The 18,389-nt window shown below is 43.4% G+C and overlaps 4 protein-coding genes across 8 annotated transcripts; 3 read left to right on the plus strand and 1 right to left on the minus strand.

Annotated features, from left to right (window-relative positions):
* The first annotated feature begins 1,121 nt into the window (after positions 1–1,121).
* Positions 1,122–5,238, plus strand: LOC120668433. Of its 2 annotated transcripts, none has more exons than XM_039948136.1 (9): positions 1,122–1,281; positions 2,312–2,764; positions 2,893–3,070; positions 3,173–3,467; positions 3,609–3,681; positions 3,781–3,871; positions 4,192–4,271; positions 4,351–4,598; positions 4,738–5,238. In XM_039948136.1, the coding sequence occupies exons 1-8, from the start codon at positions 1,237–1,239 to the stop codon at positions 4,588–4,590; spliced, it is 1,455 nt and encodes a 484-aa protein (XP_039804070.1). In that variant the 5' UTR covers positions 1,122–1,236; the 3' UTR covers positions 4,591–4,598; positions 4,738–5,238. The 2 variants fall into 2 exon arrangements, with proteins under 2 accessions (XP_039804070.1, XP_039804071.1); XM_039948137.1 differs by having other exon boundaries at positions 2,896–3,070.
* A 329-nt stretch (positions 5,239–5,567) lies between these two features.
* LOC120668435 (probable 3-hydroxyisobutyrate dehydrogenase, mitochondrial) lies at positions 5,568–8,709 on the plus strand. 3 transcript variants are annotated; one of them, XM_039948140.1, is made up of 12 exons: positions 5,689–5,874; positions 6,016–6,116; positions 6,193–6,250; positions 6,331–6,419; positions 6,569–6,683; positions 6,856–7,006; positions 7,202–7,284; positions 7,363–7,458; positions 7,543–7,685; positions 7,877–7,961; positions 8,233–8,312; positions 8,417–8,681. In XM_039948140.1, the coding sequence occupies exons 4-12, from the start codon at positions 6,358–6,360 to the stop codon at positions 8,502–8,504; spliced, it is 903 nt and encodes a 300-aa protein (XP_039804074.1). In that variant the 5' UTR covers positions 5,689–5,874; positions 6,016–6,116; positions 6,193–6,250; positions 6,331–6,357; the 3' UTR covers positions 8,505–8,681. The 3 variants fall into 3 exon arrangements, with proteins under 3 accessions (XP_039804072.1, XP_039804074.1, XP_039804073.1); XM_039948138.1 differs by having other exon boundaries at positions 5,568–5,874; positions 5,971–6,250; positions 8,417–8,709; XM_039948139.1 differs by lacking the exons at positions 5,689–5,874; positions 6,016–6,116 and having other exon boundaries at positions 6,227–6,246.
* Positions 8,710–9,315: 606 nt separating this feature from the next.
* On the plus strand, positions 9,316–14,222 carry LOC120668436 (geranylgeranyl transferase type-2 subunit alpha 1-like). The gene is made up of 8 exons (XM_039948141.1): positions 9,316–9,544; positions 10,025–10,184; positions 10,331–10,497; positions 10,565–10,669; positions 11,183–11,968; positions 12,047–12,236; positions 12,311–12,488; positions 13,587–14,222. Exons 1-8 carry the CDS (start codon positions 9,429–9,431, stop codon positions 13,976–13,978), a joined length of 2,094 nt encoding a protein of 697 aa, XP_039804075.1. The 5' UTR covers positions 9,316–9,428; the 3' UTR covers positions 13,979–14,222.
* A 373-nt stretch (positions 14,223–14,595) lies between these two features.
* On the minus strand, positions 14,596–15,997 carry LOC120668437 (N-alpha-acetyltransferase 38-A, NatC auxiliary subunit-like). 2 transcript variants are annotated; one of them, XM_039948144.1, is made up of 2 exons: positions 15,782–15,997; positions 14,596–15,189 (listed from the first exon to the last, which is right to left on the minus strand). In XM_039948144.1, exon 2 carries the CDS (start codon positions 15,166–15,168, stop codon positions 14,800–14,802), a length of 369 nt encoding a protein of 122 aa, XP_039804078.1. In that variant the 5' UTR covers positions 15,169–15,189; positions 15,782–15,997; the 3' UTR covers positions 14,596–14,799. The 2 variants fall into 2 exon arrangements, with proteins under 2 accessions (XP_039804078.1, XP_039804077.1); XM_039948143.1 differs by having other exon boundaries at positions 14,596–15,186; positions 15,782–15,989.
* Positions 15,998–18,389: the final 2,392 nt, after the last annotated feature.

Below are 18,389 nucleotides of genomic sequence, written 5' to 3' on the forward strand. Positions count from 1 at the left end.
GCTGCGGCAAGCAACTTGTGATCCGTCGTGTGACCCTCCGTCTTGGTGTGGAGTGGCAACGACACTTTATGCGGGGGAAGAGGAGGTCCCCTCCTTGGTGGAGAAGCTCCGTAGTGGATTACGGCCGGGTGACCAAGAGAGACGGTGGCGGTGCACGAGACTCGGTGTCTTAGGGGCACTTTCCTTTGCTTGCCGGCATCTCCTTGGTGGCGTAGTGCAAGACGGTGATCGGAAGAGCCTCGGTGTCCCGTGGACGTAGGTGTTTATGCCGAACCACGTTACATGACCGTGTCTACTCGGGAGTTTGCATCCCTCTTGCACTTACATCTTTACTTACCGCATTACGTTTCCGCATTTACTCTACCTTGCATACATTTACTTTCCTAGTTAGTTTGATTAGGATTAGCTAGGTTGCAAGTTTTTTAGGGGTAAGTAGAGAGTAGTATAGATAAACCTTAGTCATAACTAGCATGTGTAGGACGTGTTAGGTTTATCTTATGCAAGTAGTTTGAGCCATAGGTTAAAAAGCGATTGGCGACCCTATTCACCCCCTCCCCTCTAGGGTCGGACACCCCGGTGATCCTTACACCCGGCCGCTGCTCCGGAGCAAGGTTCACCTAACCGGTGGGAACCGGTCCGGCCCGATTCCGGTTTGGGCCGGTATCAAACCGGACCAAATTCAAAATTTAAATTTAAATTCAAAAAAATGAAAAATTCCCAAAAAATTCCTAAAAATACTTTATTTAGTATAGTTTGCGGGGATTTGAAGTTAAACAAAAAAACGTGCATACAAAAATATACAAATATAATGTAATAGTAGTACAAAAGAGGGTTGGAGGGTTCATTTAGACTAAAATATGTTATACAAACATTTATTTAATATACTTTGCGGGCATTTGAATTTAAACCAAAAAAGAAAAAAATTGAATTTGACCTATTACCAGTCAAACCGACCGATTACCAGCCAAACCGACCGGTATAACCGACCGGTATACCGGTACGAACCAGTTGAACGACGAAGTTTGAATTCAAATTTAAATTTGACCGGTTCCGACCGGTAACCGGCCGGACAGTATAACGGAACCGGACTCCTCCGGTTTGGCCGGACTGGTCGCAAAGATAAACCCTTCTCCGGAGCCGCCCAACAAGACCTCCACCAGTCCCCACACCACTTGCCCTCCCTCTTCCTCCTCCCTCCTCTCTCTCTTCCTCCCCCTCGTACTCATCGAATCCTACATGGACAACGCCGAGGGGCCGTCCCCGGAGCCCGCCGATCGCGCGGTGAGATGCCCCCCCTGCCGAGCTTTGCCCTCCTCCCCTGAGATCCTTCTTCTATCTCCATTTCTAGCACAGTTCTGGTTCGTGCTCTGCTAATTTCTTACTGCCCGCGCGGCGATTGGTGCGGAGCCCATTAATATCTTCCTACTCCTCCTTGAATCCATAATGGAGCTTAATTTTTAATTTTTCTGCTACCACTCAAAAGATACGAGCTTTGTAGCTGAATTGTGGCGAGCTGGGCGAATCTTTGTTATGCTCTTTGCGCTTCTCTTCCACTTTTCTTTCTTTCTTTCTTTTGGGCAAACTAGATTAGGACCGGAAGATGGAATCTTTCCTGCTTTGCCTCATCAGGCAGTTAAAGTTTTCCCTCGGTTGTCACTGATTTTCTCCTGCTTGCCTAACTTGGCTGCCGTGTACTTGCCACCTTGTCACATGGGCCAAAATTGGACTAGGTTCTTGTTTTAGGTGTGCTGCCCTTTATGATGAAACTGCTGTGCTGAATGAGTTAGCTATATTTCCAGGCTCTGTGATTATGCCGTCACATGTGTGGTTGGAGAATTGAATTTCGTGCATAATTAGTTGAACCCGTCTTATGACGAAGGGAATACCAGATTCAGCATCTCACAAACATGACTTATCTCCATTACACCTTCAAGAAACTAGCATTTTAAATGTTATGATTTGTCCATGTGATTGTACTGCAGTCAGAAAAATTAGAACCAGGAAAGCCAATAGAGATCATCATTATTATGTTTCAGTTACGTCCCATTTGAGTTTCTGTTCTTCTGTAAGTGTGTTGATTAAATTTAGACTGGGAGGAAGGGAGCGGTCTGGTATTGTCACTCCTCCATGTCTTTATAGTTAAGACTAAGATGAGTCTCATGAGCTTGTCGAGGCGTCATGAATAATTATAGTTCTTTCCCCTTTTATGGAAGCAATGGGGGCTCTTTCTTCTTTTCAGTTCATTCGTCTACCAAGCTGATTAAGTTATTTGACCATCGTTGCTTACTGTATTGTCTGCTTGAATGTGTAGGCATCGGATCAGGATGGCAGTGCCCAAGCTACACCTGGCCTTAATTCGCGAAGGCCAAACCTTTCGTTGCAAATACCAGCCAGGACCTTGGATACCAGTATACCTACTTCTACAAGAATTAATATTTCCTCCAGCCCCAGTTCAACAAGAGCTGGTTTGCCACCAAGACCTAATTCAACGAGAACAAAATCATCTATCAAGAACATCATGCCTCAGCACAGTTTCAGGTCAAGGAGTTCAGCCCAGGAAGGTGACCGGGTGATCCTTCTGAATCCTGGGACACCATCTGAAGGCCAGCAGGATAACCCAAGTACAGCGAGATCGTTTTCTTTGAGAAAGGTTATGAACTCTTTATCGGCAAAACGGACACATTCTCTGCCAGTCACGCCTGTTGGAACTAACGACAAGGTTTCTTCTCCAGTAAATCAATTAGAGAGCCTGCCAACTACATCTGTAAGTATACATATTTATTCTGCAAAATATGTGCCCATACAAATCCTAGATGATACCCTTTCACATTGAACCAGTTTAAAATGCTGAACATTAAGATTTTGTTCTTAAAATATGCTTTATGCTACTAGCAGAATCAAGAAGTCGAAGCAAAAATCAGGCGTTCGCTTTCAGTCCCAGGAAATCGCAAAAACAGAAGTTTGAGAAGAGCAGATTCATTAGGTGTCATCCGTGTGATTCCAACAACTCCACGACCTGTTCCAGTCGATACAACAACATCAAACGATGTCATTGAAGAAACTGGTGATGGTATATACTCTTACAATCATCTACTCGTATACTTTCATAGTTTGAATCTCATTTTACAAAGCACCATGTGCTCATTGAAGTGCATTGTTGAGTTCCTGGCAGTCCCTGAAGATGGAGGCGAAGATATTCCTGAAGAAGAGGCAGTCTGCAGAATTTGTTTTGTTGAACTCAACGAAGGAGGGGAAACACTTAAAATGGAGTGCAGCTGCAAAGGAGAACTTGCCCTTGCGCACCAAGATTGTGCTGTCAAATGGTTTAGCATCAAGGGAAACAAGATATGTGATGTCTGCAAACAAGAAGTTCAGAATCTTCCTGTGACTTTATTGAGGATACCAACTCAAACTGCAAACAGACGGATAGCGAATGCTGCTCAGCAGAGAGCAGCTCAACAATACAGGTAAGGAAAAAGGCAAAGATAGTTGAGGGAGGGATTCATGCTATCATGCTATGGAGATGGAACTCTACTTGTTTTCATTTTACTTCTCGATGATTTTGCATGTTGAGCATTATCTGACATTCTGACTTCACTTTCTAACAGATTTTGGCAGGACATTCCAATTTTGGTGATGGTTAGCATGCTTGCGTACTTCTGTTTCTTGGAACAACTTCTGGTTTGTGTCCCTTGCTTTCTTCATTTACTGGTGCTTTTGAATGGCCCACCGCACTCCTCTTTTGGTTTCAATTTTGTAAAAGTGGCTTTTATTGATCAGGTTACGGATTTGCAGTCACGTGCACTGGCAATTTCATTGCCTTTCTCATGTGTGTTGGGCCTCCTTTCTTCTATGATAGCATCCACTATGGGTAATTAATTATACTCATATTTTTCCATTCATATTTTTACAATAAGTAATTGCAGCCTCACAAGACTAGCTTACTTTATAGAGAAAATTGAATGCCTTTCAGTCTTTAGTGATAGGTTGGAGATCTAAAGTGCTATAGTTCACTTTGCCCACCCTGGTCTGTAACCCTGTGCAAAGGAATTAGTGGGAATTTACTTGATTTCAGTATCTGCACAAAAAAGCCCCCTAATCTGTTCCTATTTTCTTAGGGATGCCTTTTTGTTATATGGTGATGTTTTCTTCTTGCCACCACTAAAATCAATCTTTTATTCGCTCCTACAGTGTCAAAGAGCTATCTATGGGCCTATGCTTCATTCCAGTTTGCTATTGTCATCCTGTTTGCTCATATCTTCTACAATGTGGTATGGAAATCTTCTCTTTGATGAAATTTGATGCGGATAAATGTTTGTGCTGTGCTGATTATTATCTTATCACTTGCAGCTGAGAGTGAATGCAGTCCTTGCAGTCCTACTCTCCTCATTCACTGGGTTTGGGATTGCTATTAGTACAAACTCTCTGCTAGTAGAGTATTTGAGGTGGAGAGCTAGGAGGAATCAGCGTTTAGCCCAGCAGGCTGTCAATGCTGCGCAGCATCCAGAATCTGGTAGTAATGGTGCAAATGATGATAATGGTGACAGGCAGCAAGGGCATGATCCCAATTCTGGGAACAATGCTGTTTGATGATTCAGGTTTGTCAACAGCATATTCAAGTAGAAGTAGTGGTCTATCGCTCTCCCCCCATCTCCCTTGAGTAGTGTTAAAACTTATCATCTGTGTGTACTTAAAAGCTAATATGCTCACCTCTTATCTTGCTGTTGTCTTCTGCAGATTGCATAGTGTTACGGGTGTGCAGCTGTTTATTTTATCTGTATAGGAGCTAGCTCATTGGACTTGGGTACCGCAATTGCAAGAACAGAAACCTGAAAGAACATATCTTCACGTAGACAGCATGTGAGGCTATATGGCCACATGGAGAGCTCAAGAGTGATCACGGCTGTCTTTACACAACACGCAGAGATGAACCAGCTATGCAATGTTCATGCTATTAGTCTAGTAGTTTGACATCAGATATGGTTTCTTCGTTGTATATTTAGTAGATCGGATGGTACAAAGTACATCAGTGAAGCGAGGGCTGCTTGTAGTTGTGAATTTACCCCCTAATATAGATATACATAAATGAATTATAGTTTCCCCATACTGAGGGCTCCTAGTCAGCGGGTGAAAAATATTCAGATTGTGTATTGCCATACAGTTGTCTTAGCTGTGAACCACAGAATTGTATCCAATGCCAGAGGTTGAATAAAATATGGAGGTGATGATTGTTCCTCAGGTTCTTCTCATGTTCTCTATGACAATAGGTTATGGTAAATGGTAATGCAGGTTCTTGCATTAACTAGCTACATGCAGGAATTTTGCAGACCAGCAAACATAATTTTAGCAATCATGCTACCGAATTAAAACCGATGGGCAAATGTAGCTAAACTAGTATCTCGTTTGATTAGCTATATCCAAATTTCAGATTCCCAGGATCAAATTGTCCAAACTGTGTGTTCTATATCCAAATTTCTGATTTCCAAGATCAAATTGTCCAATTATTTTATTCGATGCCATGAGTTTTCTGGATTAATATTAGACAAACCTTGGCATGGCAAGCAAGCAAACGAACAAACAAACAAAAACAGAGCGAGAGGAGAGATTTCATAGCGCTTCCTAGTTGCGTGTTCTAGTGTGCTACGCATGCTGCTAAAGATTTCAAGAAAGTCCCTACAATCATGAGCGGATTTGGTTAGAGCGGGCAAAGACAAGAGAAATGATGTGTTGAGGCAGCTAACTTCCAAGCATCGGTCACACTCACCATTTCCATCTTTCCTCTTCTTCGCCGGCGCCAGCCCCAGCATCGCCGAACCTCCCGCACGCCGGCCGGAGAATTCATCCAGACGTGGCATTGAGCGAATCCTTTTCCTGGTAAGGAACCCTAACTTTTGGATAGATTGGTCTAAGAGCCAACAAGATTTGTTCTTGGTGCGGACAATCAAGTTCATGTTTTTCTCCCTCCTTCAGCTCTGTCAGCTAATTGCGAGTTCTTCTCCTGCGGTCTTGCGGAAGGCATGGCGAGGTTCGGATGGAGAGTCGGTTCCAAGGTGCAGAGATGGGGTCGGAGCTTCTTCCGGGGCTTCTCTTCTGCTTCGATTCCGTCTCAGCTGGAGGTGCTCAACGTTCTACCCTCACCTCTTATGGTCTTTCTACCAGCATCCGTGATGCCTGGTTGGCTTCGTATGACAGCACACACTATTATCGACTTGGTTTGAACGTCTACGAGAACTTAACTAAAATAGGGAAGGTGCTTTGACATTTTTTCCCCTAAGCTTACCCGTTCCGCGGCTGGGATATTGGTTTTCATGAGTTGCTGGTGCTTTTCAGAATGTAGGATTCATTGGACTCGGGAATATGGGATCCCATATGGCAAGGAACCTGATTACGGCTGGATATAAAGTGACTGTTCATGATATGTAAGTCCCTGCCTATTCTTACATGTTCTTGGTCATAAAATTCATTTTCTTGTTCAAAATTTGTTTGCTTAGCGATGAAAAAACAAGCCTTCTTGTATTTAGTCTAATGGAACGTCCTTGTCCAATAATCGCTAAATATGCCACATCAGAAATGAAAATTCGATGAAGAAATTCTCAGACGATGGAATCCCCACAAAGCAGTCTCCACTTGAAGTTTCAGAGTCGAGTGATGTCGTGATTACCATGCTTCCTTCCTCTTCCCATGTAAGTCGATTGCATGTTACTCCCATTCTTGATTTCACTGCTTGAATCATGCTCTCAGATATAAACAGTAATTGTCCTTTTATGCAACAAGTCCTACATCCAACCATCTCTACAAATACAGCTTATTTTGTTTCCTGGAACATATTTTACCATGTTCACAGATGTTCTTCAGGTTTTAGAGGTATACAATGGAACTAATGGCTTGCTTGGTGGTGGTAGCCACCTTGGACCTTGGTTATACATAGACTCATCTACAGTTGATCCGCAAACATCAAGAAAGATATCGACGGCCATATCAAGATGCCATTTAAAGGAAAATAAAGGTTAAATTCCACCATAATAAATTAAATTCACAATCAATATTGTCAGTTGATGGCCATACTCGAGTTTAAATGTGCAGAAGTGATTACCAATGATATCAATTGTTTCTGCTGTCGGCTACAATTGATACTAGAAATCTAACTTTCTGGTAACATCGAATTTTGAGCTGCGCACATGTGCCTTTTGTCTCTGGTCAGGCTACGTTGAAAACCCATTGATTCTGGATGCTCCGGTTTCTGGAGGTGTTCCTGCTGCAGAAGCTGCGAAGCTAACTTTCATGGTATTATTGCTTTTCGTCATGACTTGTAGCTGTTTGATCAGACAAGAAAACCATTATGTTTCAAGCAATGATGTACAGGTAGGAGGTCTAGAGGAAGCATATTTAGCAGCCAAGCCCCTACTTCTCTCAATGGGGAAAAGGGCAATCTACTGCGGTGGGGCTGGAAATGGCTCGGCAAGTTTTGTTAACCCCGACTCTTGGCTGATAATTATCAATGTCCAGATGATTCCAACTCACTCTTGATATTGAAAATTTAAGGCTGCAAAGATCTGTAACAACATGGCAATGGCGATCAGCATGCTTGGGGTCTCAGAAGCCTTTGCTCTTGGTCAGAATCTTGGGATCAAAGCAAGCACTCTTACAGACATTTTCAATTGCTCGAGTGCTCGCTGCTGGAGTAGGTATTGTCTCCTTTTCTCATATAATTGCAATTTTAGTTGCAAAGATTACGAGAATTACTTCCTCGAGCATTGGAAGTGTGGCTGCAATGTTTTACTCAGTTTAATGAAGTGTAGAAGCTAGTTTCCTAAGATCAGCTTTTATGTTGTGTCATCTGAATTTCTGTGGTTTTGTTTTCTGTTGACTTCAACAGCGACACATATAACCCAGTTCCCGGAGTTATGGAGGGCGTGCCATCATCGAGGAACTATGACGGTGGTTTCACCTCCAAACTAATGGTACATTTTGGTAGTAAATTCCCTGCTTGTTCGAAATCTTTTATAGCATATCAAGTGCACGTTTGATAGTTAATTCAACTAAGGACAAGCTGTTGTGCCTGATATATCAATTTCTTGCCTACCACTGATTCATATTCGTCTCTTGTTCTGACAAATTGCCGTTTCAAAGGTTTCCCTCAGAAACACTTCCAAAGAAAAAGAGTTTCCCTTAAAAAAAACTAATAAGAGCTTATCAGATTAAACTGGGTCCACGGACTGCATCCCTCTGCAGGCTAAAGATTTGGATTTGGCCATGGCCTCTGCATCTGGAGTCGGCTTCAAATGTCCCATGGGCTCTGAGGCACTTGAAATGTAAAATACTTCTTTCCACTGCTTTACTATAAGTCTATAACTCACCTCGTACCAGATGTTTTCCCTTTTCCTTTTCTTGCACAACTAATCTGGTGCTTCTGTAGTTACCGAAAGCTCTGCGGGGATTGCTGCGAACTCAAGGACTTCTCATGTGTATTCCGCCATTACTATGCTGGCAAGGATGAAGAGTGACCTGCTAGTTACTCTAGCAAACTTGCCGCTTGTTCAAATGAATAAAACAAAAATAAAGTTTCTGGAATGGTTCCAGTGTAAATCTGTAGAGTTGTACTGAGATATGGTGGCTTTGTAAACTGTTTGTTGGTTTGCTTCTCGGCAATGGCAATAGACTGTTCGAGACATCTTTAACTATGATCCAAGAACTGCCAGTTTTCAGCAATTCCGTTTCTGTTCTGTCCAACGGAATCGAGATGCATTGACCTGAGGAGGATTGTGTAATCAGATGTCGGTCAGACCCGTGCCCGGGTCCCTTGCAGTAGTAGTAGTCGCCGTCGAGGTGAGAAGAGGCGGCGGCGATGGCAGCGGCGGCAGCCGGGAGCGCCGGTGCGGACGGTTCTGAACCCAACCCAGCCTGCCAAAGCAAGCAAAAATCTCCAAGAGTTTGCCATATTTTACTTAGCATATTTTGTGTTTTGTCAATTTCTAAAAAGATATGCCAAGTAAAAAAAAATTTATCTCCAATAGTTTGGCATAATTTACTTGCCAAATCCAGATCTAACTTACATCAGGAACTCTGAGAGAGAAACAAAATTATATTTATATCCTTCTACCTCTTGAAAACTTAAATCAGGAACTCTTCTCTGTTATTTATTTCTTTTTTCACCCTCCCACCTGACTAGAAACCACGATGCCAACCCGCGCGTATATTTACGTGCTGGAGGCTGGTTTTTCCCAAATTACTAAAAATTGCCAAGTCTTTTGCCAAACTGTTGAAGGAGTATTTAAGATAGATACGACTAGACGAGTTCTAGGCTACCACTGCTGCCACTAGGCCCCAGGAGAAAAGGAAGGGGACCTACCTGGAAGTGTGAACCGCCGCGTCTCTGCGAGATCCAAACCCCCTCCTCAACACGACGCCGGCGACGAAGGGAGGAGGCGATGCACGGCCGGCCCCGGCGCCCGGCCAAGCCGGAGGACGAGGCGGCGTCGTCAGCGAAAGCCGCCAAGCTCCGGGACCTCCAGGCCCAGGTCCTGCAGAACCACCACTCCCGCACGTAAGCCGCCGCCAGCGCTACACCCTCCTCCCTCCCTCTCCTTGTTCCGTCTAGCACCGGTCGCTTCTAGCGACTTTGTAGGGCTAATATGATAGATAGAGCTTCGATTGACGATTAGCTTTCCTGGCCTGGAGATTGTTCCCTTGGAGGAAAGATGCAACTTTTACTTCTTTGTTCTTGTTCATGCTGCTTCTTTCTTGAAGCTGGGGGTGACCCAGGAACCAGTGTTGCATTATTATTTGGTTGGGATGTTTTCATTTCCTGCCCTGATTCGTATCATAGCAAACTATTAGTTGCTTAATCAGCCGTAGAAAACAAAGGAGAGATTGGGTTGTCACGTCTCTGTTGCAGTTTCACCTTTGTTGCCTTATCGTCATTGTATTTTGTAGCAAGCGTACCAAAAGATCCAGAATTCAGGCTTTAAAAGTAGTGCTTAATAACTCACTTTTGACTTATGTGAACAATGGCTGTGGCCTGTAGCTACACCAAAGAGGCAATTGGGTTGAGCTTCAAGCTGCTCGAGATAAATCCTGAGGCCTACACTGCATGGAACTACCGGAAGCTTGCGTTCCAGCACAATATCAAGGAGCTTTATGACCCAGAGGCCATCAGGTCCGCCGCCGACGATGAGCTCAGAGTGGTGAGTTCCCTGACCTATCAACACTCGTCAATAAATTTGAGTACAGAGAAAGAAATATGAATTCTCTTGTGTTTTTTATGCTTTAGTCATTTCAAGTGACCATGTAGTTGACTGCTCGAATGACACTTAAATGTTGAACTTTGAAGGTTGAGGTTGCTTTAAGGCAGAACCCAAAGTCCTATGGGGCTTGGTATCACCGGAAGTGGTTGCTAAACCAAAAGCTAGCCCCAGTGGATTCCAAGCGTGAATTTGGCCTCTTGGATAAACTATTAAAGGTAGATGCCAGGAATTTCCATGGATGGAATTACCGAAGGTATGTCTCTGTTTTTCACAAGTAAGGTTAACATCATCTGCTTGAGTTCATTCACCCCCTTGATCAGGTTCCTTGCAAGATTCATGGGAGTGCCAGATGAGGAAGAGCTTAAGTACACTATGGATAAGATCAGTGACAACTTCAGTAATTACTCAGCATGGCACAATCGTAGGTATACAATTGCTATTTATGGTCATTCTTTCTAAGTTTTAGTCATACAATTGTAATTCATTCATGGATGGTCTTTCTAAATGCTTTCTCAGAATTTTCACATGTTTGTGTGGTGATGCTAGAAGTTAGTCTAAACTTATATCTAGTATCAGTGTATGGGTCATGAAACAAATGTAACTAATAACATCCAATTCATTGAAAAATGTAAGGTGCTCCACCTTAAGCTTCTTTTGGCTGTTGTGAACTAAGCACAAGTTACTGGGCAACTGAGCCGACACTATAGCAATCTGAGTGCATAACATGTTAAACAGCAAATGGAAATATGCTTGGTTTCTTATAATTCTTAGTGATTAGTGAAACTTGATACCCTGAAGATGTGCTTACCTCCCTGTGACATTTGATTGCTTTGACCTTTGTCCTTTTTGTTTCTCAATATTATGTTTACTTGCGGTTTTTGTAGTTATATTTTAATTATATGTTTTCTGCAATGTCATTCTAATTCAACTTTTTTCAGTATACTTCTGTCCAATCTACTAATCCAACAGAGCAAAGGTTTCGAATCAAAGCAGAAGATTTTTTCAGAGGAGTTTGAACTTGTCACTCAAGCTCTTTTCACGGATCCAAGTGACCAAAGCGGATGGTTCTACCACCTCTGGCTTTTAGCTCAAACATCTACTCCAGATAACCCACAGCTGATTGCTTCATGGCCTTTTAATGGTGCAAAGCTCAGTTCCTCTCTGGTCAAGGAAAAAGTTGAGAAGAGCACACTATCATCCATCTGGTGTCACTCACTGAAGGAAAGGATTGTACCCATCGTTCTCTATTTTAATGAGCCTGTCAAAGGATTAAATCAATCAAGTGTGAAGTTAAAATCTGATTTGGACTTTGGTAAGGATATTCGCTGGAGGGCCCTTTCAGTGACAGATTCTGGTTATTCTAACTGTTGGGCCACACATCTTCAAATTGCAAACGAATGGAGCAGTTCACAGCAATATTCTGTTGATGTGAGCATACCCTGCTCAGATGATATTGTGTCTAGAAGTGGCTCTACCTACAATTGTCCTGTGCATTTGACATTTGCTATTGAATTGATCAGCGACGAAGCCCAGGATATAGATCTGTTTGATAAGCCAGTCTCCTGGAATCGCTCAGAGTCATTCCAGCCTCATGAAAACCATGAGTCTATGCCTTTTGATCTGCTAAAGATCACTAGTGCCTTGGTCGAAGAGGATTCAAATTGGCATTTTGAAAGACTATCTGAGGAAATAGACCTTTTCAGAGAATTACCTGATGATAATAGGTTAGACTCTAAATTCGTTCCGAAACTTTTTTTTTCATAAATATAACAGCCATTCTTATAACCTGCTCTCTTTTCCAGCAAGTTTGTGAAGTTGACATTAGCCCGGCTATTGCTTGCTTGTGCTGCAATAAAGTCCCGTGGGAGATCTCTCATTGAAAGGAAGAGATACTGTGAAGAGGCGATGGGGTACTTCAGTGACTTAATTCGCCTGGATCCATCTCATAAACGGTATTATGAGGATGAACGGAGCTTAGTACTAATGGATAAGGTAGCATAAATAATTTTTGAAGAAACTTTGCTAAGGGATAATGTGGTGTTGTCTAACTTTATTTTTGTATGCAGTTAACTTGTGACATGGAGACTTTCATGAAGCACTGTTCAGTTAAGGTTGAACCAAATTTGGTTCCGCTGAATCATGTGCAACTTTGCTCATTGTCTTTAACGCGCATTGGATTTGCTGAACGCCTGATATGGGTTCAAGTTCTGGACCTAGGCCATAACAGTCTTAGATCAGTTGAAGGTTAGCATTTAACCAACCTAACTCTCATGTCTAGTTCAACAACAACAACAATATAGCCTTTTTTCCCAAGCAAGTTGGGGTAGGCTAGAGATGAAACCCGAAAGAAATAAGTTCAAGGTTCAGGCACATTGATAGCTAGTCTCCAAGCGCTCCTATCCAAAGCTATCTCTTTAGAGATATTCCAATCCTTAAGGTCTCTCTTAACCGACTCATCCCACGTCAGTTTAGGTCTATCTCTACCCCTCTTTACATTATCGACCCGCTCAAGAACCCCATTACGCACCGGCGCCTCAGGAGGCCTTCGTTGGACATGTCCAAACCATCTCAGCCGATGCTGGGTAAGTTTCTCCTCAATTGGTGCCACCCTGACCCTATCCCGAATAACTTCGTTCCGGACTCTATCCCTCCTTGTGTGCCCGCAAAACCACCGCAACATCCGCATCTCTGCTACACTCAGTTGCTGGACATGTCGCCTTTTTGTAGGCCAACATTCAGCACCGTATAACATCGCCGGACGAATTGCTGTCCTATAGAATTTGCCTTTTAGCTTTTATGGCACCCTCTTTGTCACAAAGGATGCCAGAAGCTTGCCGCCATTTCAACCAGCCAGCTGAAATTCTATGCCTAACATCTTCATCAATATTGCCATCCTTTTGTAGCACCGATCCTAAATACCGAAAAGTATCCTTCTGGACCACCACTTGCCCATCTAGACTAACGTCTCCCCCCTCATGCCTAGTCGCGCTGAAATCGCACATCATGTACTCGGTCTTGGTCCTACTAAGTCTGAACCCTTTCGACTCTAACGTGCGTCTCCACAGCTCTAACTTCCTATTAACCCCTGCCCTACTCTCGTCAACTAGCACCACATCATCAGCAAAGAGCATACACTAAGGGATAGCTCAACTGCAATTGCCTGTAAATTGATAATACTATCAGTGCACCAAGGCCTGCAAATTTGCTGCTCAACTGCAATTGCAGAACTGATAGCTATATTAAACTACTTGTTTTGATAATTTGCTTAGTCATTGGCTAATGCTTGATTAGGTTTACGGAGCAATGTCTTAAAAATGCTAACTTTTTGTTCTTTTATTTAAGGTTTGGAGGCTTTGCAGCAGCTTGTGTCCTTGAACATCAGCAACAACCAGATCAGTAGTTTCACAGCACTTGAACCCCTTACAAAGATAATTTCTTTGAAAGTACTGGATTTATCTTTCAACAAGATTGGAGCTCACTCAATTGACACAACTCGGTATATATGCTCATCTCCTTTCTCACATAAAGTTGAAGCATGTGAAGCTTTTGAAGAGTGCTGGAAGAAAAGTATCAATGTGGAGGAATACTGGGACGCCATACTGTTCTTCGAAACTCTGAAGTTGGCACAGCTTGATATCAAAGGAAATGCAGTAGCAAGCAAGGAGGACTTCAGAACTCTTGTCCCAATGCTCATTCCTTCTCTAAAATGGCTCGATGCCGAGTGTGCCAATTAATTGATGACCTTCGCTTGAGAGTTGTGCAAACTTGGATAGCGTCAAAGTTCATGCTGTAAACTAATTTTTGGTAACAGGCATTGATTTGCTCCATATGTACTGCTATGTTTATTTAAGCAAATCTGAGACCCAAACATGGTGTTACAGAGTTCTGATTTTTCAGGAATGAACTATCATAGATCATACAATGAAAAAAAAATGTTTCAATGCAAGTTGAATGATTCGGATATGTTAGTTTGAAACAGAACATTGCTACACTGCTACTATTCACATTTTGTATCATTGAGGTTGCTCCTTGGCTGAGGGTTATCCATCAATGCTGTTGCACTTAAGCTTTGGGAGTTCGAATGCAATTTATTTGTAACCTACTGTTTTTTAAAAGAAGACCCTGTCAGAGGCTCTTGCTTCTACCATTGCAGGCCAGGGTTCACTAGTACATCAATTTGTAATTTCTGTTAGTATGCGCTATTTGAAACTCTTGTTTTTAATTATAGCTGTAACTCTGAAAGTAACTACAGATTGTATTGTACCATTGACTCTATATCATAGTAGAGATGTTCGTGTCTACTTCCCACCTGCAGCTGATCATTCAATACCTGGAAACTCCAAAATGACCCTAAAAGTTTCAAAATTAACAATTCTTGAAAAAAAAATAAGGCCAAATTTCTTTAAATATGTCAGCTAATACAACAAGAACATGCAGGGCCTCTCAGATTACAGAATTGGTTGCACATTAAGTCTCAGCAAGACATAAGAACTTTATACAATGCGTTCATCTATGCTCAGTAGGCCGGACAGCATAGCATCTTCAGAAGCACCATTCACTCTAAACACAGAAGCGACATCTTCTCTTCAATAGAGCAATCGACCTGACAAGACGAGCGGCAAGCGGCAGGGATCAAGATGAGCCCCAGGCACCGCTGCTCTGTCGGAGGTGAAGAATGACGGGCACTGCGGTACTCCACGGCATCCTGGAGGATTATGTTCCCTTGCTTATCGATGCAGTGGAACAACCCGAGGAAGTAACGGCCATCGTTCACACCAATCAGCATTCGCCGGAACAGCAGCTTCCGGAGTTTGGAAACAGCTGGTGAGCTGCTGCCAGCAGCATCGGCAGGTGCACTGGAGCTGTTGCAATAATCATCTTCAGAAACTGGGATAGCTTGAGATGACACCGATGATCCTTCCATGGTACTAAGGCTTACCCTCTGCTAGAGAAGCATTCCATAATCAGTGGCAGATAACAGATCAAAAAGAAAGAAGGTAATTGCTGAAAGGGAAAATTGACTGCTGTTACGACTGTAAGCAGCAAGGGAAATTGCTCGATTCAGGTTTGCAGCACTACTCAAGAGTTCATGCTGGTTTCACTTCAAGCATCCTGATGGATTTAAAATGGCACACAAGGTTGCAGCACTACTGAACAAGAATTCATGCCGGTTTCACTCAAGCATCCTGATGGATTTAAAATGGCACATAAGGTTGTAAAACTATAAGTAATCAAAATCACACCACACGTCGACGTTGGATCAAGAATTTTCAGTAAAGGCAACAAAATTTTCTACTTTTCCTCGGTTGAATTAGCGTGGGGAACTAGGCTGGCCACCTAGAATCACTTGAACCTTTTTTTTTTCTAAATAAAGGGCGATTCTTCATTACTACACCCGATAATTTTCTTTTTTGAAACGAAATCGAAGTTAGTAGGTAATATATTGTAACCGCATTTAGATCCGAATACAAATAGTTTTGTTTAGGGTTTGGTGCTCCGTCTCGCACAGCAGAAGGAAAGAGAAGGGGCGGATATACCTGGAGGATGCTCGTCGCCGGCAAAGCGAAGATGCGACAAATGGCGCCGCCGCTCGCCCAATCGTCGCCGCCAGGGAAGGAAGAGCAAGGGAGGAGAGAGTCTGAGGGAACAAAGCGCGGAGATGAAAGTATGAAACTGAGGCCCTGAGTCTGACTGCCTTATTGGGAGGGGCTGTCAACGAGCCCAGCTCGAGCGAGCCTGAGTGGCTGACACCTCAAACACCTCGCGAGTCTCGAGTTTTTCTATAGTGCTAAAGGCCTTGTTTGGTTCGCCGGGCTACTTCATACTGCAATTTTTTTCTTTCGTATTAAACGAAGTTTATTTACCAATTTTTTTACGAATGAATATAATTTTTCGTGATAAATTTAATAACAGTAATTAATTGATAATTGATTGTACTAATGCTACAGTGACCACACTAATGCTACAATGACCAACTGTGACAGCCCAGGTATTTAATTAGCTAAAACCAAAGTCTAGTTGAGGTCAAAGTGAGAAAATGAAATTTTAGACATGAAATGACGAGTCAATTGAATCAAGGTTTTTAAAGATTTAAACTATTTTGTTTCAAATTTTAAACAAACATTCTTTGAAAATAATTTCTAAAACATTGCTCAAATGAACTTTTGCCTAAAACCAAATTTGTAGACTTTTAAATGATGAACAACTTTCATGTTCATGATTTCTCAAGTTGCCACGCAAAAACTAGAGAAAATTTTGAATTTTGAAAAGGACTATATTTTGAATTTGCAAGAGTTTAAAATTAACTTTCAAAGTAGGCTTCAAATGAAAAAGTGACTAAAACAAAAGTTGTAGATCTCGAAATTTTGAGCAAGTTTGGTATTCAAAAGTTTTTCATTTGAGGCCAAGAAGAAGGAGAAAAATTGAGTTTACAAAAGGAAATTTTGAACTTCGAGTTATTTACAAAATTATCCTCATTCCATCTCTCTTCTTCCTCTGTTTTCTGCCTCCCTCACGCCGTTAGCCGTCGGTGCGCCGACGTCGGCCACCTGGCCGGCCACGAGCCGCGCTCCGGCCAAATCCGCCTCGCGCGCCCCCGGTATCGCCCAAAACCGCTCGCCCTGGCTTCTCCTACGCGCGACACGCGCCCCGCCGTCCTCCGCTCGCGCCGTCGCCGCTCTCCGCTCACGCCGTCGCCGTCTCGGCGTCGGGGCTATCGCGCCGCGCCGTTGAACTCTGTCACCGCTCTCCGCCGCTCAAGTCGTCTACGAAGCCGACTTCGATTTCTCCTCCCCTCGCTCCCTCACTCCCCAGAGCCCCAAACCCCTGCTCCCCTCACGCCCAGAGCCCCCGTCGCCGGCCATTAGCGCCGCCGCGAGCAGCTCGCCGCGGTGCTCCCTTCCCCGGCCCTCCTCCGCCAGAGCTAGTACCCTAGAAAGCTTCCCCTTTGTCCTACTGGTGCTCCCCGGCTCATCCCCGCCGCCTCCTCCTCACCGGAGCCACCGGAACACCTTCCGCCATCGCCATGGCCGACCGCCGCCACTAGGCCACCGTCGAGCCCCACCTCCTCCCTCTCCCCGACCAAGACAACCCGCCCACGGGCTCCCCCTCGCGCCGGTGAAGCTCCCAGGCCCAAGCCCGCCCCCAGACCGCCACCGGAACGCCGCCACCACCGAGCCACACCGCCGCCGCCATCACTGTCACGCCGACGATCCATCTCCGACCACCCCAGCCCCCCCTCCAAGGACACCTAGAGGTAGCTCTCGACGCCGACATCCTCCTCCACCCCGGGGCCTCCGCCGCCGATGAGCTCCCTCGCTGGGAAACGGCGGCACCGCCCTCCCTGTCCCCTCCCCTGTTTTCAAATCCGGCCAAGGGCCTATTTGTGAGGCCCCAATTCTTCCTAGGGTGTTTTCTGCAAAACCTAGGGACCCATCTGCAATATTTAGTTTGTTTTCAAATTGTTGTTGTGAACCTGTAAATTCAACCAAAAATCATAGAGAAGTCAGAAAAATGCAAACTCAAATGTTTTGGATTCCTTGCAATAAGATCTACAAGTTTCATTACATGCACATCTTCAGTTTCTGATTACTTTTTAATCTAGGATAATGAATAGAATAAATAGCATATGATGGTTGTAGGAGTTCCACACATGAACTAAGGATGATTTTTGGACAGTAGCTGTACATCACTGAATAGAGTACTCCATAAAAATTTCATGACCAGAAACCAACTTTAACTAGGTGTTTTATCAGATCTTATTTTAAGCTAGGATCAAATATCACATTTGTGTTCTTGATGTTCTAGTGCATATTTTTGAGTGAAACTTTTTCAGCACACTTGATGTACTACTAGAACAGTAGGATAAAATTTTGGAATCCATTACAACTGTTTAACTATGGTTTTGATTTAATCCATGTGTAATAGTGCTATTTCATGATAAATAGTTCTAGTGCTTAGAAAAATCTGAAATTTATAACATTACTTAGTTTTGAGTAGATGGACCTGCATGACAAGTTTGAGAATCAATAACTTCCTACTTTGTCCTGTAAAAATAGATCTTTATCCCAGCAGAAGTTTAATCTGCTTCAGAAAAATAGCTGAAAATTTTATTGTAAGTTGGTACTTCAGTTTTGTTCCTTGCAT

This window comes from Panicum virgatum, chromosome 4N, assembly GCF_016808335.1.
Source record: "Panicum virgatum strain AP13 chromosome 4N, P.virgatum_v5, whole genome shotgun sequence".
Classification (NCBI taxonomy): domain Eukaryota; kingdom Viridiplantae; phylum Streptophyta; class Magnoliopsida; order Poales; family Poaceae; genus Panicum; species Panicum virgatum.

Bases quoted from the DNA above. Each gene is read 5' to 3' on its own strand.
- LOC120668433 (XM_039948136.1), top strand. From the start codon at position 1,237: ATGGACAACGCCGAGGGGCCGTCCCCGGAGCCCGCCGATCGCGCG. The intron at 2,765-2,892 runs GTAAGTATACAT...TTATGCTACTAG, and splicing joins AGAGCCTGCCAACTACATCT to CAGAATCAAGAAGTCGAAGC. The intron at 3,872-4,191 runs GTAATTAATTAT...TCGCTCCTACAG, and splicing joins TATGATAGCATCCACTATGG to TGTCAAAGAGCTATCTATGG.
- LOC120668435 (XM_039948138.1), top strand. From the start codon at position 6,032: ATGGAGAGTCGGTTCCAAGGTGCAGAGATGGGGTCGGAGCTTCTTCCG. The intron at 7,459-7,542 runs GCAAGTTTTGTT...TGAAAATTTAAG, and splicing joins GTGGGGCTGGAAATGGCTCG to GCTGCAAAGATCTGTAACAA. The intron at 7,686-7,876 runs GTATTGTCTCCT...TGACTTCAACAG, and splicing joins AGTGCTCGCTGCTGGAGTAG to CGACACATATAACCCAGTTC.
- LOC120668436 (XM_039948141.1), top strand. From the start codon at position 9,429: ATGCACGGCCGGCCCCGGCGCCCGGCCAAGCCGGAGGACGAGGCGGCG. The intron at 9,545-10,024 runs GTAAGCCGCCGC...TGTGGCCTGTAG, and splicing joins CAGAACCACCACTCCCGCAC to CTACACCAAAGAGGCAATTG. The intron at 11,969-12,046 runs GTTAGACTCTAA...TCTCTTTTCCAG, and splicing joins GAATTACCTGATGATAATAG to CAAGTTTGTGAAGTTGACAT.
- LOC120668437 (XM_039948144.1), bottom strand. From the start codon at position 15,168: ATGGAAGGATCATCGGTGTCATCTCAAGCTATCCCAGTTTCTGAAGAT.